The 19,601-nt window shown below is 36.0% G+C and overlaps 1 protein-coding gene across 13 annotated transcripts in view; it reads left to right on the plus strand.

Moving 5' to 3' along the window:
* The window catches only part of nhsb (Nance-Horan syndrome b (congenital cataracts and dental anomalies)), a 90,236-nt gene that overhangs the window by 22,427 nt on the left and 48,208 nt on the right, over positions 1 to 19,601 (plus strand). For 5 of the 13 annotated variants that reach the window (XM_087273859.1, XM_087273860.1, XM_087273864.1 and 2 more), the window contains exon 2: positions 559 to 579. The exons of the other annotated variants lie outside the window; for them this stretch is intronic. In XM_087273859.1, coding sequence (XP_087129985.1) covers positions 559 to 579 — 21 coding nt within the window. The remainder of the gene's footprint in view (positions 1 to 558; positions 580 to 19,601) is intronic. 13 annotated transcript variants of the gene reach the window in all.

Raw genomic sequence — 19,601 nt, forward strand, 5'->3', positions numbered from 1 at the left:
AAGGTAGCTAATATGTTAGTATGAGCTATTAGATATGTCTGTTTCATTTAAATGCACGCACATTACCTCTCTCTTTTCCTCAAAAATCCTGATCAAGAGCATGTGTAATTTTTTTACACCACACTTTTTAAAGTCTGTGTGAATCGGAAGTTGCTGAGACTTTTATTTCAGTATGTTGATGTACTTCCATCTGAAACGGAATGTTGAGTAGGGTGCAGGGTTTTGTTTGTGCATAATTCCTTCATAGCAAACTAGTGGGGGTGTGGTTAAGAATATTAATATGCAGTTGCTATGAAAACCCTCAGGTTGACGTCAACAGAAGGATCGTCACTCCGAATGTGGAAGCAAATGGTCAGACTGTGATTGAAGATTAACAAAATTCTTTTTTTCCAATGGTTTCACTTGCAAAGATTACCAGTCTACCTTAAGATTAATAATATGAGCTAGTCAAAATAAACAGCGTAAATTTTCATGCATACTTTAAAATATAAATAAATTAGCTCTTTATTTGACCTATAACAAATCCCTTGTGTCTTTTCTCCTCACTGCTCTGCTCAGGTTTCAGGAGCATCTCTATAGGTAAGTTGTTTGTCAAGTGTTGAAGGTAGTTTTCTCTAGCAAGGACTGTAGATCCCCATATGTAGTTTAGAGGTGTTGTGTGTGTGTGTGTGTGTGTGCTTCTTGTGTTTGTGTGTGTGGTGGTCTTAAACCACACTATTTGCTGAACAGATTAATTGTGTCCTAAATGGAGACCTATTGACCTTATTCTGCAATGCGGAAGTGCACTCGTTTTGCAAGTTTTAAAACTTCCGATTCAGTTGCCTATGGGAGAAAAGACTAATAAACGGCAGAAAAACAGTCAAACTGCTTGTTCTACAAACAAGTGTGTTCATGACTATACATAAATATATAATAGTATAATAATGAAATATCAGTTTGCTGCATAACAAGCTGTTTTTAACGTCTAAAAATCATTGAAACGAAATGAGACCGGAAGTCTCGAGCCCAAAAAAATCCTGATGGCTGCACCCACTTGTATGTAAAGAATAAGGTCAATATAATGCACTAGTACACTCAACCATGTAGTGTATGAGTTTAGTGACATCCCAAATAGAATGCTAATGTGTTTTTACTAAACAGAAATTCAAATATTTTCCCAGATGACGTTTAACAGTTGCCAAATTAGTTAACTAATGACCAAACTACCCAATAGTATCTGTAATGAGTAAAATAGCACTCACATAGGAGAATTTTCTTTTCACAAACCAAAATAAAGTAACAACCAACCTCAGTGCCTGATGGCTCAGATCCCTCTCCTACACAATAAAAATGATCAGTTAATTAATAGTTTCTGTATTTTGTGATTCACCTGGTGTTTTCTGTTTATACAGGGTTGTGAATTGCATTATGGGAGTTTTTATCTCTGCTCTGTGAACTTTGTTTAAAACTCAACTCTACAGTTTAACAAAGTGACTTTTATTGGCAAATTTTAGTAGTCTGAGAGAGAATATTGTTTAAGAATATACACTACCTGACAAAAGTCTTGTCGCCTTACTAAGTTTTAGGAACAACAAATAATAACTTGACTTCTAGTTGATCATTGGGTATCAGAAGTGACTTATATGAAAGGCAAAGTCCTCAAGATTTTATTAAAATAAAATATGATCATGCTTTTTTTTTAATGATTTAATTAGGACAGTAAGGTCTGACTTTGCTTAGACTAAAGTCTTGTCACTTAACAGAAATAATTTACAGAATAAAATATAAAGTCATGGTGCAGTGGAAAAAAAATAATATTGTGTATGACTCCCATGAGCTTGGAGAACTGCATCCATACATTTCTGCAATGACTCAAATAACGTATTAATAAAGTCATCTGGAATGGCAAAGAAAGCGTTCTTGCAGGACTTCCCAAGAGTTCGTTAAAAACCTTTGGATTCATCTCCAATGCCTCCTCCTCCATCTTACCCCAGACATGCTCAATATTGTTCATGTCTGGTGACTGGGCTGGCCAATCCTGGTGCACCTTGATCTTCTTTGCTTTTAGGAACTTTGATGTGGAGGCTGAAGTATGAAAAGGAGCACTATCCTGCTGAAGAATTTGCCCTCTCATGTGGTTTGTAATGTATCGGGCAGCACAAATGTCTTGATATCTCAGGCTGTGTATGTTGCCATACACTATGCAGATCTTTCGCATGCCCCCATACCGAATGTAACCAAACCATGATTTTTTCCTCACCAAACTTGACTGATATCTGAGAGAATATGGGGTCCATGCGGGTTCCAATAGGTCTTACACAGTATTTGTGAGAATTGGGCTGCAGTTCAACAGATGATTTATCAGAAAAATGTACCTTCTGCCACTTTTCCAAATGATCAACTAGAAGCCAAGTTATAATTTGTTGCTCTTACAACTGAGATTGATGACAAGACAGGTAGTGTAGAGAGAATTAAGTCTGTAAAGTAACAGAAAATATATCGGCAGCTTCTTACCAGGCTTTTTTACTGTACTTTACAAAACAAACACAAGCAATATATGACTTCAAACTATAAAAAATGTCAACACAAGTGCATTTTTAAACTATTCAACAGCAAAAGATTTTGAAGGAAAGATCAAGATGCTATAATGCAATTCAAAAGCATAAATAAGTGAAAAAACATTAATCGCAAAATACGAAAACCTGCTAATTAATGTTTTTTTTTACAGTACACGAGCAAAGCTGTGAGTGTTGAGTCCGTGAAGTGTTCAACATTCAACACTTCTTTTAAAAGGTTAAATAAGTGCATAATTTGAGTATTTAAAGTGCACTTATTGTGAATGCACTACTTTTAATATTTATAAGGATGATTTATAGTGATTTGGAATGCACACTTTGCCTTTGTTAAGCATCTTACAGCACTGTTCCCAGTCTAAAGGACAACCGCACGTACTGTTCCTGAAAGAGACGTCCTGTGGGGTCACATGATGTTGAAGTCATATCTGGACAGATATAGGGATATCAGCGTGAACAGATTAGGAGAAGCTTAAGCAGAACAGACACCAAAAGCAAAACGCTAATCCGGGCTCATTAGTTGAGGAATTAACTGCTATTACTCTATTACTGGGGCACAAATTAAAGCAATCTCCTGCCGGGACGCTGAAGCGCACAGTCCAAACATCCCCTGCCCACGTGCCAATGTGGATTGTCCTTTTTATTTTGACTTGCCCTCAATTTCAGATGTGGGCTTATTCATCAAAGGCTCCAAAAGAATATAAGATATTTTCTGTTATTTTAAGATGGAGTAAATTGTAGTTTTTGTTAATAGGATTTTTTTTTTTAGTTTTAGTTATTTGGTTTAGTAATATTATTGGTCTTTTATGCCTTTATAGTTTTCATTTATTCCTATTTCAGTTTAAGTCAATTAAGCCTTAAGATAAACTAAATAAAAAAGTTTAATCTTTTTTTTTTAGCAACTAGGTTTTTCAACTAGCTGGTTCTTAAATTATTATATTGATTGATTGATTGATTCATTGATTTATTTATTTTTTGACCATATTTAGTTAACCATATTTAGGCCTGTCACAATGAGGAATATTTGTTGTGCGATATTCTGTCACAGAAACTGGTACAATAAGTAATATTATTGTCATTTTGAGATCATTTTGTGTCACTGATTACAAAACATAATATATGCAAATAGCCATAAACACTTTCAACAGACTAAGGCTTTTCATTCTTAAGGTTATTTAGATTCTGTCATTTGATGTCAAAAGTGATGTGAATGTCTTAATATATATTCTATTAAGGATGCTTTCACACAAGTATTTTTGCTCCGCACCCGAGTTTGTTTCTTGTCAGAGTACAATACGTTTAGCTAGTGTGAACGTTGTCTTCTGAACTCGGGTGTGCACCCATGAACCGTACCCAAGTCCGCTTGAAAGAGGTGGTCTGGGAACCGTTTCATGCAAACTATAGTCCGGTTGCTTGTCTCCTCCAAAAACAGCTTCTGTAGACATCGCCTGATGTTCTGAACGTTTATAAAATTTTTGCGGCAAATAGATGTGAGTCGCTTTCTGTATGTCCAAAACAGAGCGACGTCTTTTATTTTGGGCGCTTTGCTTTAGTGTCCGTCACCTAGTAACAGCCATATATAACACAGCAGCTCGATGACGCAAGCGTACCGGGGTTCAGAAGGAAAAAAGACATTGTGAACACAAACCAACCGAGAAGGTGACAAGAGGGGACAATGAACTAGGGTACAGTCCAGGCAATTGAACCAAGTGTGAGAGCACCCTAAACTTATTATTAGGTAGAATTCCAATTATTAATTTGACATCGGTAAGGTAAAATGTAATTGTCCTTATAAAATGACTTCAACATTATTTGTGAATTTGTGAATATATATTGCAACACCGAAAATTATTGAGATCATGCACAAATATTTGCTGATATATTGTGACAGGACTAACCATATTTATTTTTTTATCAAAGCTAGAAGGGCAAAGTCTGGTTGTTTGTGTATTATTAGTTTATAGTAATTTTAAACTACAATTTATTTCATTTAAAAAAAGAAATTAATAGTTTTACAGAGAAAAAAAATGTATTGTGATGATCACAGTTGAGTTTTTTTTAGTATCTAAAAAATCTGTTTTGGAGAGCCGTGTATTTAATGCATGAAAATCAGCTGGCTTTAAACACCTTCCTTGAAGTCACAACGGTGAACGATAACAAATGATTTTAAGCCCTCTTATTTACCAGTCCAACCATTGAACCTTTTGCCTTCTTGAGGAAAGGATGTGCTGGCAGACAGCTGGCCCCAGATCAGTCTATATGAGTTTATTTGTGCGTGGTCTGCTGAGTGGGCTGATGTGTCGTGTGCTGACAGCAGTAGTGGTGTGTTGCAGGCCTGCAGGCTTGTGCAGCTGCTCCACTGTTAAAGCACACTCAAAACAGACATACGTACTACAGTAGATCATGCAATCGCACATTAGATGAATAGATTCCACCTTTTTCCACACATGACTGCGTTTTGGGGAGCATACAAACAAACTCAAACAAATCATTTTAAATAACGAGGTTGTACTACAAATAATCCATATACATAGTGAGGCTGTGTTTCACTAGTGTTTTTTTTATTTATTGTAAAAAAAGGCACATGAAATCCAGCTGCAACCCATCACTGGAAAACACCCATACACTTATTCACACACATACACTACAGACAATTTAGCTAATTCACCTATAGCCCATGTCTTTGGACTTGTGGGGGTAACCAGAGCACCTGGAGGAAACCCATGCGAACACGGGGAGAACATGCAAACTCCACACAGAAATTCTAACTGACCCAGCCGAGGCTCGAACCAGTGACCTTCTTGCTGTAAGGCAACAGAGCTACCCACTGCGCTTCCGTGCCGGCCCCTCTGAGACAATTCATTCATTTTTTGTCAGTTTAGTCCCTTATCAGGAACAATAACTATTGTATTGCCAACTATTCCGGCATATGTTTTACGCAACAGTTTTTTAGTGCGTTTTAGAAAAACGTGTAGATTTTGGTTGCACTGGTCATATGAGAGAGGCTTATTGAAATTATGGGATGATACGCAATTGTCCGAAAGACCAATCAAAAAGTGATTGTGGATAGCCAAATCTGAATTTCCATCTGTCTTTACTTTTCTAAGGGTTTACAAACGATGTTGTCCAAACATTCCGTTTTTGCGGGTCAAATATGCCAAAGTAGTGTTGATTCACGGTGTAAACATGAAATATGTACAGTATGTGCTTTAAAACAAAAACACACTAGTGTAAATGGCGCCTGAGGTACTGGATGTTTAGCTTTGGGCTTTTTGTCCTATCGTGATAATTGGTTGTAACGTAACATGGGGCAGATTTATTGATTTTTATTAAATTCCAGCCAAGGGGCCAAACAGTCTTCAAATTAACCGTTTGTTCTTTTATTTATTTATATTGGTGTTTTTTTCTCTCTCCTTTTCTATGATTTATCCCATTGCAATCTCTATATTTGAAATGATTTTTTCCTTAAAATATACTAAAAATAACAAATAAACAATAAGATCTTTACTGATTTGACCACTATTTTTAGACCCTCACCATACAAAACATGATATAAAACAATGTTATATATGTAATTTATAAGTATAATTTATACTCCTAGGTATTTACACAAGGTTGTTTACTAGGAGTGTCAAAATTAATTGTGTTTTCGGTGCACCGCAATGCACACACGGACAATTCGATATCAGTTCAGTAATTATCATAACCAGTTACTGTGCACTGATGTCATTTATCTCACATACGCTCTGTCGCAGCAGCTTACTATGGTAAGGGAGGCATGTGTGATTATTTAAAACGCTCAATGCATTTAAATTTCACTGCTTGTGTGTTTGCTGGACAGTCTTTCACTGACACTTACAGCAGAAGCCCGTTTCACTGTTGTGGAGAAACTGAAAGTAAACTCTCTCACTCTCTCACTGTGGACCTTTGACCTGCTGTCGTGAGGTAAAATTTCCTCTCTTCTCAGCTGTTATAGTGATAGTTGTGGATCCAGACACGAGCTCATGCCTGCAGAGCGAGTTTTCTCCTCCGCATCTGTCTTGGATCAGCTGTGATTACCACTGCCGTTTATCAGTGTCACTCATTGGTGAACAACGCCAAAGCGTTAGAGCCAATCACAGCCCTTTCAGTGAGCGAGTGACCAATCATAGGGATGTAAGAAAAAACTTGCTTGACAAGGCTCAGAAAGCGAGTACGATATTTCATTTGTTCATTTGCTATGAATATTTGTCCTCAAGGTTGTTTTTCTTTGTGGATATAGAATGAATGTATTACCACAATACAGTAAGGGTACAAAGACTTTTAGGAGCTTGTTCAAGGTCTGCTCACAACAATTGTTTTAATTCTGATATGTTTTTTGAATGAACTTTGAGGGGAATCACAACATCATGGGGCATTGGGAAAATGTGGCTACTGAAGCCTCATTTGTCTGATAGATCCAGATCTACATCCACTCTATGATCAAGTAATTGAAGGCGACTATTTTTACGCAGTTGAATAATTACAGCTATGCCAATCTGCAATTAACTTGCCTTGTAATTTCCACTGGGTTCCCCCCTCCCCCTGCTTTATTCAGTAGTGTTAGTAGTTGTAAGTGTATGTGTTTGAGGGAATGTGTGCTGTATTTAGGACGCGTCCCGTTTGCGTTAGGAGGGGCTGAATTACTCTCTCTGGGCGCGAAGTGCAGATCAGCCATATGGTTTTAATAGATCAAGATGGGTGATCCTGAAACTAACTAAGGTCATTATATTTCTCTATCTGTGGCACCATCTGCTGTTGCTTTTGCCCGCTTGTTTTGTTTATCCTGAATCTACAGATTTTAAAGCACAGTCAGGCTGAGAGGATCATTGACATGCGGTTATATCCCGCATCACTGAAATGTTACTCTTGTACTCTGTTAGAGCAATATTTAGGTATGACTCTGGAACTGTATTGATTTATCATCATTTATTCATTGTCTTGTCTGTAGTTTTCTTATCCACGTGAAAGCAAAATGAGAATTCTTGAAATGATCAGACAGAAAAGATGGAGTAATATTACGTTGGGTGTACACCAAATGTGAATTGAAGTATTCGCATGAGGAAATTACATACAAAGACAGTGCAAACATATGAATAAAAGAAAATTTCTGCAAACATGCAGAATTCCCATATTTCACATCTTCTGCACATGGTAAAGTATTCAGTTTGAGTTGAAACTTGGTGAAAAACATCTCGCAGGCAATCTAGAGTGAATAATGCAATGCTTTCTTTTATTGTGGGTTTGCTTTTATTTTGAGGTTTATTCTAGCAAGATCTGGCAACACTAACCTTGTTAAAAAAAGGACAACTCTGATACATCATTAACAATTAGTTGTTCAGTTTGTTTCTGTACACATTGCTTTGACGTTTTGTAAATACAGTTCATTTAGTAATTGACAACGGTTGTACTGGTGTGTGTGTGTGTGTGTGTGTGTGTGTGGGTGTGTGTGTGTGTGTGTGTGTGTGTGTGTTTGTGTGTGTGTACAGAACAGGATGAATTGACTAAATTTAGCTGCGCTGTGTGTCCACAGTGTTTAATCGTCATGAATCCACTTTGTATTTTCTCTCTTTCAAAAACATGATATTTAAGAATATTTTAAGCAATGGAGAAAGTCACTATGTTGGAGCTACATGATGAAAATTATGAATTTATACATTTATTTTTTCCTTTAGCCTATATATACAAGATCATTTTAGCAAGGCTATATTTCTCATTGAACATAATGAGAAAATGACTAGTAGTTAAAGATCCATCTGTAGTAGCTACTTTTGTAAAGAGAAAAACATAAACAGTAGTAGTTTTTTGCAGTGGCTAATTATTTTACCATTTTGTTTTGACCTCATTGTGGCCGCTACAATATGTGCTTTCTCTTTGTATGTAAGGCGGTACTATTTAACATGCATAAAAAAGGGAAAAGCTCAGAGAACTTTTTTTTGTATTGTTGTTTTGATTTCAGTGCTTGTTTGTTAAGCCTCTGGCTGTATTTAGCATATGATTTGAATATAATAACAGTGAACGTGTATGGCCCATCTGACCACAAATCTGAAGAACTTTACAGTTCGCTCTGCCTTTCTGCACTGACCTCTCAGTAGATGTGCTGGTACTAAGCCAGTTACCAGCATGAGCTTGATCCGAGCCACGCAAATCTCCAGATTAGACGGAGGCGATTGAGCGTTCCGATCAGATTAATCTTCAGGGTCTGTGCCATTGGATTGGCCTTGTCACACGCTAATTATCCCCAGCTCATGTGTGCAGACTTTATGTATACCATGATTTCAGACTGCTTTGCGCCATAAAGATTTGCAATATTGATAAGGAAGCATTGTCTGCTTTGAGAAGTGCACACGTAAAGCTTCTTTAAACTCAATAATGTGTAAAGAAGTTTGGGATTAGGGGGTAAATGTTGAAAGGATGGAGTGGATTTGGTTCTCCTCCGCTGCTCACTAAGATGGCTCAGCCACATAACAGTCAACCAGCGTTAATCTCGCCAATGGAATTACTGACAAAAAGGTTTATTTGCAAGGTTTTATGTCAACTAAAATTGATGAAATACCAATCATAGTGATGATTAATCAATGCTGATTACTTTAAAGCAACCTCATATTTGTTTTTGCAAGATGCATTGTACATTTCTTCTTGAGCTCAATATGGGTCATTTATTATACTGTGTTGGCCGTTTTTGAGTAAAAGGGAAAGTGTACACACTGCTGACACATTTATGTTCAAACACTGTGTACTGTAAAAGTGAATATTAGATGATAAGTTCCATTTAAAGGGCACCTATTTCACCCCTTTTTTAAGATTTAAGCTGTCTTTTGTGTCTCCAGTAAAGTGTTTCCACTCTGTAAAGTGTAAGCTCAAAACACCCATCAGATTATTCATTATACCTTTCAGAATAATGACATTTTCTGCTCTGAACACATTTTAGCTGTTTCTGTTGCCTGTGCCTTTAATGCTAGTTCTCCCCTCCCACCGTTCCCATGTGCCTGTCAGAGTGTGCCTCAATCTCTGGCTACGTCAGATAAACAGCACAGTGACAGACATGAAGGAAGCAGATCTCACATGTTTGTGAGAAATACTACAGTAAGAACTTTCCAAATGATTATTCGATGTATTTGTTGTGGAGTTAATTCCAGCCTTTCTGCAACGATGAGTCACACACAATGTTGTTACAAAGTTCAAGCACACACACAGCAGACACAGACACACAGCGCACGTGTTTAACTTTGCACTCAAATGTGACAGGATAATTGTACTGATATGCAGCTGTGGTGATAAAGTAAAGACGGTAAAATCACTGTAATTTTAAAAACGTTTTAAACTTGTAAAACTCATTGTTGATTACATTTAATGATTGATGATAACAGAGAGCTGAACAGATCTTTTAATCTCAGTTGCTTTGTGCACATCCTGTCTTGTTGATATGATTATACGCATTATTATGGAGACATGTTCATATGCAGCTGTCAATCAATTCAGTGGCCGGGGAAACCGCACTCCTACATCACATTGCAGTCGGCCTCAAAATAGGAGGCATTTGGATCCAATTTTACCATCAGAAAATATTAAAAATACTTAATACTTAAAAAAGACTTAAAAAGACTTAATTTGTTTTTACCACTCTAATATGATTGTGGACACACTTTGCCTTCTCACAGTTCAATTCAAACAGCTTGGAAAAGATGATTTTCATCATAGGTGCCCTTTAAAACAAACTGTGGATAAAACATTGAAATATTTTGTTCATTATTATTCACTATTTCACTTTGTATTTTGTTTATTCTGAAAAATCTATGTTTTATGCAGTTTTTATAATTTTTTTAATATTTATATTAATTTATCATTTTACATTTTATTTAATTTGCATTTCATTTCAATAAAATTATGGGAAGTTAAAATATGAAAAAAATTGAATTAAGTTTGATAGAAATAAGACAAAAACAATAACTAAAATAAAAATCTGTGTTAAATGTAACACTAATCAACTGACAGGAATGTGAAACAATATATTTTATTCCAGGAATTTATGTTAACACTTTAATTCTATTACACATATTAAAACACCTAATAGATTTAATATGGTTTCATTTTAAAATGTGTGAAAATTATTTAGTTTATTCCAGTCTGATACTCTTTTGTCATTTAAAAGTTGTAAAAATGAAATGTAAGAGAGAGTAAAATCAAACCTATGCACAACCATACACTGCAATGAAGTGACAGAGATGTAAGTGATATGACTTTTGCATGATAAACTGCAGCGATTGTGCCATCGGTGTAACAAAGATGTTTTGTGCTCCGCTGAAGCTTGTGATTTTAATTGTGGTGTGCTTTTCTCCAGGGTTTTCATTCATCATTCTGTACTCGATCTGAACCACGTGTGCCTCTGACACCTGGAATCACTGCTGCGGAGGCTGAGAGCGTGGTTTCAGTCCATAGGTTGCGATGTCCTCTGGAGACTGTTTTGTCTCCCTGTCTTTCAGCAGCCTCACACATGGCTAATGTTGTCGGAGGGCGTTGCGGAGGGCCGAAGGGGGCAGGGGAGTTTTGGTAAAGGGCCTGGGATCTTTACAAATTCTGTCAAGGTTTTAAATGATGAAGAAAGAGACGCGTGGGGAGGGGTGAAAAAAGCGGGGGTGAGACAAACTCCAGTTTGGGCTTTGGAGAAACAAACACGCGTACACAAGCACACATGCCCAGTCTCAAGTTGTAAAAGGAGCTCTCGGTGGCATCTGCGCTATGGTCTGTCACGGGGTCAACGCTATAACAACCGGAGCTAATTAGCCAATCACCTGCAATCAGTCAGCAGTGGCATGATAGTCGTCTGTTCGTGCTGCTCCGCTTTTAAGCTCAAAGGTTGAACCATGGCGTCGTCTTTTCCTCCTGACAGACTTCAGTCCAAGCCTTAATGCCCCGGCTTAGCTTTCTTAAGTATAGGCAAAAGACTCCCAAGGTGACTTGGGCAAACTAAGAACAATGGAATATTAACTTCAGGTTAATACTTTAGTGTTAAGTACTGTCGCTGATCCGTCTAATCTTTGCTTATATGATAAGTGAAATTTTGAGTTGCTTTTTTACTGTTAGATTAGCATGTTAGCAATAGGGGTGTCAGAATTAATGGTTTCTTCAATATTCAGTATAGCTTCTGTTATAGATCATTAAAGGATTGTTATTTACTAATGTCATTTATCTCATTTGCACTATGATGTGGTATCTTACTATGTGACTGCTAGTAATTAAACTACTTAAAAAGCAGTTTACAATTCACTGCTTGTGAGTTTGCTGGGACAGTCTTTTTTCTGACACTGAAGTAACAGCAGAACCCAGAAGCCACTATTTCATTGCTACACTCTAAATAAATTTACAAAATCTATCACTGGGGCGGTATCTTTTCAAAAAGGAACATATTAATAACTAAAAAGTACAAATGTGTACCTTAAAAGTACTAATAACCAGAAGTTGTTCTTAAAGCTACAAAACGGTACCCTAAAGTTACTGAGGCCCACCTGTATGGTACAAAAGTAAGTTCAGCCTTTTGAAAAGTTACCACCCCAGTGACAGATATTGTACCCTTATTTTTAAAAGTGTAGGGAGGAAATGATAGCTGTAAACTCCATCTCTGCTTCTCTTTCTCACTGTGGATCTTTGACCTGCTGGCATGAGGTAACAGTTCCTCTCCTCTCAACTGTAACAGCGTTACTTGTGGATCCTTCATAAAGAGCCACACTACTTCGGAGTTCTAACACACATACTTACTTACTCCCAGGGCCATTTATATTGAAGTTAATATTTAGCCGCACCATATTAGTGTTTCATAATATCTATTGTTAACCCAACGCTCAACTCCCAACCTGGAGGTCCAGGACATACACACATACACTATGGAAAATTTAGCTTATTCATTATTATGTAGCTAATTCACCTACAGCATTGTTTTTGGACTGTAAAACTGGAGCACCCGAAGGAAACCCACACGAACAAGAGGAGATCCAACACACAAACCTTGTATTTTTTAAATAAGCCAGAATGATTTGGATACCTGGATCAGATACGTTTAATTAGGGTTGATTATAAACTCTGCTGGGCTTTGGCTTACATGAACTGTATTTGACACCGCTGTTCTAGACTAAGCCGTTCTTCAATACAAATAGTACACTTAAATGCCCAGGTGTTGCACTTATTTAACAGAAGTATGGAATGTCAGATTTAAGTAAGTACTGGAGGGGATCGTGCTTTTAGACTCCAATGATCAAAGACAATTTTGATTAAGATTTTAATGCTATTGGTGAAGTTGGAAAGCAATATCTGATTTTGATTACTTTATTTTCAGCTATTTTTATTAATCATTTCTTTTTCTTTTTTTTTTATCCTTTCTTCAGTGGAAGGGTACCAACCATTTTGTACACCTATGTGTGTTTCTCATCTAAATACATTTTCTAATAAATCCAAAATTTCATGGTGCAAGCATTTTGGGCCTTATCATACACCCAGCGCAATAAGGCGCAAGATGTGTTTGGTGCGGTTTGTTGCTATTTTCAGACCAGTGCAACCCTAATTTTTACGTTTTACACCACGTTGTTGGTGCAAATTGGTGCAAATCCTTTTGCACCAATTTGTGCACTTATGGGTGTGCTGGTCTAGAAAATACATCAACTGATATAGACTGCGCTATTGACCAACTAAAAGCTGGTCTAAAGTCGCCTATGCAAGTCCAAATGCTTAAACTTTGCTTAATACACACAAGCTGTATTGCAATACACAAATATCTTTACAAATTTTTAATTTAAAATTTAAAAGATTAACATGTTACATATTATAATTATATTTTCTACATAAATAAAAAAAAAACACCGCCTCCATGCCGTCTTCATCTCAGGGCTTTTTTTTTTCAGTTTATTCATGAAAGTTTGCTTTTGTATATACTATTATCAGTTGTAGTATAATTTATTATATGCATATTTATATTTGTTTTAATAAAAACAAGTTTAGATTTGTCCATCAGTCAGATTTTGGACCATATTGGGCATTGGATGCGTGTTTGGATATAACTTAGTTTTTTGATCACACTTCGTTAATGTTCATTTATTCATTAGCTGGAAATAAGAACTGAATTTAGAAATAGTTTTGGAACAAATATTTGTGGTTAACAAACGAAATTAAATATGTAGGCTAACTATGTATTCAGTGGAGTGTGTACAACCCCATTTCCAATCAGTTTTTTCACTGACAAAGTCCGCCATGTAAATAGCAAATGTGCCATGGCCCGATGCAACTGACTCTTGAAGGTAATGGGAGAGGAGACTCTGATTGGTTTAATGCACATTATTCTCAAAACACACCCATAACTCATTGAGAGAATAAGCACAACCCTGTTAGACCATGCACCATGGTGCAGAGCGTATTTTTCCATTCTTAAAAATAGCAAAAGTGGATTCGAACACGCCCTTAGACTTTGCGCCTATATCATTAAAATGGAGCCCTTAGACTTTAAAACACTATGAATGACTAAAAGCCTTATCAGATATTCAGATTTTTATTCACTGTTTCATTCACTGTTTTCATTTTCCAGACATGTCTGTTCTCTCGCCATTAGCATTTATTTTCAGCTCTCTGCTGTGAGGCTTTAAGTTGGGTTGGTCTAGCCATTAACATAATAGCAGCTGTTGGTTATTATACAAAATAGTAAGGCCCCATCTGATTTGTGAACTTTGAATAAACAATCTATCCAATGTAATTTATTGCACCTCTCTGTGATACAGATATTGCATATACCTTTGATAACAATATTGTTTCATTATATTGTGGAGCCCTAGTTCATACACTTGACAGTTGAGTAAATTCATAGAGTGTCATTGGCAACAAAACTACTTTTACTGTGATCGCAGGGAAACCCAAAAGCAACAGATGACAGAAGTTTCCCCAGTTTCTATTAAAATAAATAAGCATGGCCATTGTGTGACATTGAAGCAGTGTTTGGTTCTGCCCCCCTTTAGCCTTCTTTTGACCTTTACCCACCTCTTGCTCCATTTGACCACTATGTTCTGCACTATTACAGTCATATAGCTTGTGGCTTTAGCAAACTGTGGTGATTCAGTTAACTAGTATGTATTGCACTCAAAAACAGCACACAAAAAAGTGATTATGTTCTGTGGCATGTGTTTTTCAAATAAACAAAAATTAAGGAGCAGCCCATAATCTGACTTGGTTCCCGCTCTCCACTCAAATCTGCTCTATCTGAAGGGATTACAGCCCTCATGCAATCCTTCTCTGCTTTTAAATCTGTGTTTGTGTCTCCAGCCCACACAAACATTTCTAGGCAGTCGGCTGAATCCTGGGTAGATTATTTTTGTACCATCATGTAGTGAGAGCGTTTAATTTAATACTTTTTCTAGCGACTCACTACACGGTTGCACTATTTGCATTGAGTGCATGACAAGTGAATGAGAAAAATGTGAATTAGAAAGGGTATTATATAAAGATTATGTAGCTCAACTATTTAAGTACTTTTTGCCGTTTATTTTTATGCTTTTTGCAATAAAATAAAAGTTTATTGCAAAAATAATGACAGAAGCATAGCACCACTGATATAATTCTTAAATAAGTGATATTATGAGTAATTCAAAAATATAAATAAAAATGCAATGTTTGGTTGGCTATAACGTTAATTTTAGAAGATTCGTTCAGTTGTTAAAGTTTTAATTTATTTGATAAGATGTTATTTTTTTATAATATATTTCTGCAACTCAGAGTAAAAATATAATAAAAACACAGAAACCTATGGGGAAAAGCATGGATTTCGTGGGCTTATTCTGCTTATTCTGTGGCTTTAAGTAGTTTTCAATTTAAAAAACGCACATACAAAATGCTGGGTTCCACACAATGTATTTATATAGATATAAGAAATTATAAAATTTATATAAGAAATTAAGTTAGCTTTTTAGTTTTTTTTTTACAAATTTAAGTGGATTGAACATAAAACAATTAAGTTGTTCTCCCAAAAAAACTTCAGAGATGTGTTGTTTCAGCTTATTTTAAACTAGTTTGAAGTTAAACAAACAGCAACGTTATTTTTTTTCTGTGAGTAAAAAAGTGCATTTGCTTCTTAAATCCCAAGAATCAATACTGTATATTGCTCAGCCTTCAAAATTATCAAAAACTACACTACCTGACAAAAGTTGTAAGAGCAACAACTAATAACTTGAGCTCTAGTTGATCAATTGAAAAAGTGGCAGGAGGCAGATTTTTCTGATGAATCATCTGTTGAACTGCATCCCAATCATCACAAATACTGCAGAAGACCTGTTGAAACCCACATGAAAAAGGCAAAATCATGATTTGAGGTTACATTCAGTATGGGAGCGTGCGAGAGACCTGCAGAGTGTATGGCAACAACAACAGCCTGAAAACATTTGTGCTGCCCATCACATTACAATCCACAGGGGAGGGCAAATTCTTCAGCAGGAGAGCGCTCCTTTTTATACTTCAGCCTCCACATCAAAGTTTCTGAAAACAAAGAAGGTCAAGGGGATCCAGGATTGGCCAGCTCAATCACCAGACATGAACATTATTAAGTATGTCTGGGGTAAGATGGAGGAGGAGGCATTGGAGATGAATCCAAAGAATCTTGATGAACTGCATGAACGCTTTCTTTGCCATTCCAGATGACTTTATTAATAAGTTATTTGAGTCATTGCAGAGATGGATGGATGCAGTTCTCCAAGTTCACGGTAGTCATACACAATATTCATTCTTTTCCTACTGCACCATGACTTTATATTCTATACTGTACATTATTTCTGTTAAGTGACAAGACTTTAGTCTAAGCAAAGTCAGACCTTACTGTCCTAATTAAATAATTCAAAATCAAAGCATGATCTTGTTTTATTTTGATAAAATAATTTTGAGGCCTTTGCCTTTCATATAAGTCATTTCTGATCCCAAATGATCAACTAGAAGTCAAGTTATTATTTTTTGTTCCTAAAACTTGGATAGGCGACAAGACTTTTGTCAGGTAGTGTATCCAATCTTTTATTTATGAGAGTAAAACATTTTAAATTGATTGTGCAACATTACTTGCATAATCTTTCTTTCCCTCGTCTTGTTTTCTCTCTTTTAGTGACCCTAATCTAACCATACTCTAAATGCATTTTCCCCCTAACAGCACTTGTGTTTGTGGTTTTAGCCGTGAACTATTAAAAACAAAACATTGTGCAGAAAAGCAGAAAATACACTCATAAAATTACCCCACCTTTTTCCTGTCAACCACTTTTATTCCCTTGTTGGAAAGGTGAACATGTGAATGCACATCAGTGTACTTTCTTGAACACGGATTCTAGTTATAAAATATCAAAGCATATACTTCTACCTTGGATTGTGTCATTTTTGTATTTTAAGAGTGTAAAGCTATGGCTGTTCTCAGAAATCCACAACTTCTTTACATTGCTTCTTATTAGAAGCAGTATGTGTTTTGGAGAGCTTTGTGTAAAATACGGGCAGGAGTAATGGGCTGGTGGACTGGATTGACCATATGCAAGCCTGCTGTGTAAGCCCGGCTGGACAGCAGGTCGGTCTGGCAGGCAGTTTAGATGGAAATCCTTCCAAAAACTTGATTGGTTGAGAGAGCATTTTTATCACATGGTAGACAGAGCATGTATGAATGGAGTTTTGTTTTGACTGCGTGTAAATGCTTGAATCTAATCTAGGAATGTATGTGAGAATGGGAAATGGGAATTGAAAAATGCCCTTTGTTTGACTAGTAATTTAGCCTAATATATTATATATGATAAAAATGTTTTGTCATTTTCATAAATGAAATAAGACACCGGTGAAGATAATCATAAAGAAACCAGATCAATTATATTTGATAAGCTGAACTTGTTTATATTTTTATATTCAACGTTGGGTAAGTTACTTTAAAAAAGTAATAGATTACAAATTACTGACCACTACTGGAAAATTGTAATCTGATTACATTATTAATTACCTAATGTAAAAATGAATCAGATTACTAATTACTAAACGTCAATAATTACGTTTGTCTGAGGTAATGAGTCTACCGAAATGTGTATATTCAATACAAAGCAGGAAGCTGATCGGTCTGTTCTTGTTGTCACAGTTTTCAACTGGTGCGCTTGCTTCGAGTATTTGTGGGCACTCACTTTGGGACGGAAAGATGGCCCCATAAGCAGCTACGCTTCTCTTCACATTCAGAAGATAATTTCACTCCTGATCCTGCACAAAAATTCTATTTAGCCTGGCTGAGTTGAGCCACTGTGTTTTTGGGTGCCGCTGTGCTCCTTGGTGACGAGTGTTGTCATAGAATGCTTTCTTTTCTTGTCATAGAAGTGCTTGAACAAGTTTCTGGTCAAGTTAAAATCAGTCGAAAGTCCTTTAAAGACTGGACATAAACTGAGTTTCACAGCAATATTTTCATTTTTACGTTTAATGAAATCAAAGTAATGTCTGTATTTCCACTTGAAGAAGCAACCACTCTCGTCAGCAACCATTACAGCTCGCATTCTTCAGCAATTTAAAAGCGCATGCTTAATAACTGATGCTGCAGTGGAAAGCGTTATTCAAAAGATTCTTTTTTCTTATATATGTAACGTAAGTAACGCAATTACACTCACTTTAGTAATTGTAATCAAATTACACAAATTTAAAATGTTTTTCATTGCATTAATGCATTCACCAAAAATGTAATTAGAATACAGTAACATGCTACTATGACACCCAACTCTGATTATTGGGTGATTATTAAAGTATTCTTCGGGCCCTATCATACACCCTGCACAATGCGGCGCAAGGCCAGATGCAAATGTTATTTGCTAGTTTCAGCTTGACACAAGTGTGTTTTGTTATGTTGCACCACGCTGTTTAAATTGTAAATGCATTTGCGCTCAAATGTGCGCCCATAGGCATTCTGGTCTAAAAAAGAGATGTGTTAAGGTGCTTTGCTGGCGCGTTGCTATTTTGAGGATCTAAAATAGACTGCTCAATAGACCAGCAGAGAGCAGGTCTACAGTCCAGCGCAGAGCATGTTAGTTGTGCACTTCGCTTACACATTGCTTAATACACACAGGATGTACAGTAATACACAAAAATCTTAACAAGTGAAAAAGAATTAAAGGAAAAAAATATTACAAAATTATTACTTTCTACATAAATATCAAAATTACCGCCTTCATGCCTGGCTTTTTTAGTTTATTCCTGACATTTTGATTTTGTATAATGTCATTATTAGTTGTAGTATTATTTATTATATGCAAATTTATATTTGTTTTATTAAAAACAAGCTTAGATTTGCCCACCTGTCAGGTTTTAGACCATATGGGGCATAGCATGTGTATTTGGATATAACTGTTTTTCGACCACACTTCGTTATTATTGTTCATTTATTCTTTGCTGGAAATTAAAACTAAATTTAGAAATAGTTTTGAAACAAATCTTTGTGCTTAACAAACAAAATTAATTATGTAGGCTATGGATGTCTGTGAAAACAACACGTTTCCTTATCCATGGAAGAGATTGAAAGTGAAAAGAAAGAATAAGGAGGCTCATCTCACATTATCACGCTGCAGATGGTCTGTTTAACTCTTCTCTTGCTAGTTAAGCTCTCAGTTTTTCCACTTACAAAGTCTGTCATGTAAATAGCAAATGCACTATGGCACGACACAACTTACTCTTAAAGGGAATGGGAGATGAGATGTTTTTTTTTTCTCAAAACACACCTACAACTCATAAAGAGAATATGCTCAACTGTATTGTATATGTATTTTAATTGTATTTAATTATTTAAAAAATGAAGACTATACATCCCATACACCTGTTTACTGTTGAAGTCCTTTATTTGTAAATTTGCTCTACTTTATTTATCTCTGCTTGTTGTTTTTTTATTAGATTTTATGCAGATGCACTCCCCAAAAAATTATCCCAATCAGTCTAAAAACATTAATTCAGTTACCTTGTGAAATATTGCAATACAAATTGCAAAAAATCTAAATATTACAATGTAAATTTTTTCTCATATCA

The sequence above is a fragment of the Danio rerio genome, chromosome 11 (genome assembly GCF_052040795.2).
Source record: "Danio rerio strain M-AB ecotype USA chromosome 11, GRCz13ab, whole genome shotgun sequence".
NCBI classification, from domain to species: domain Eukaryota; kingdom Metazoa; phylum Chordata; class Actinopteri; order Cypriniformes; family Danionidae; genus Danio; species Danio rerio.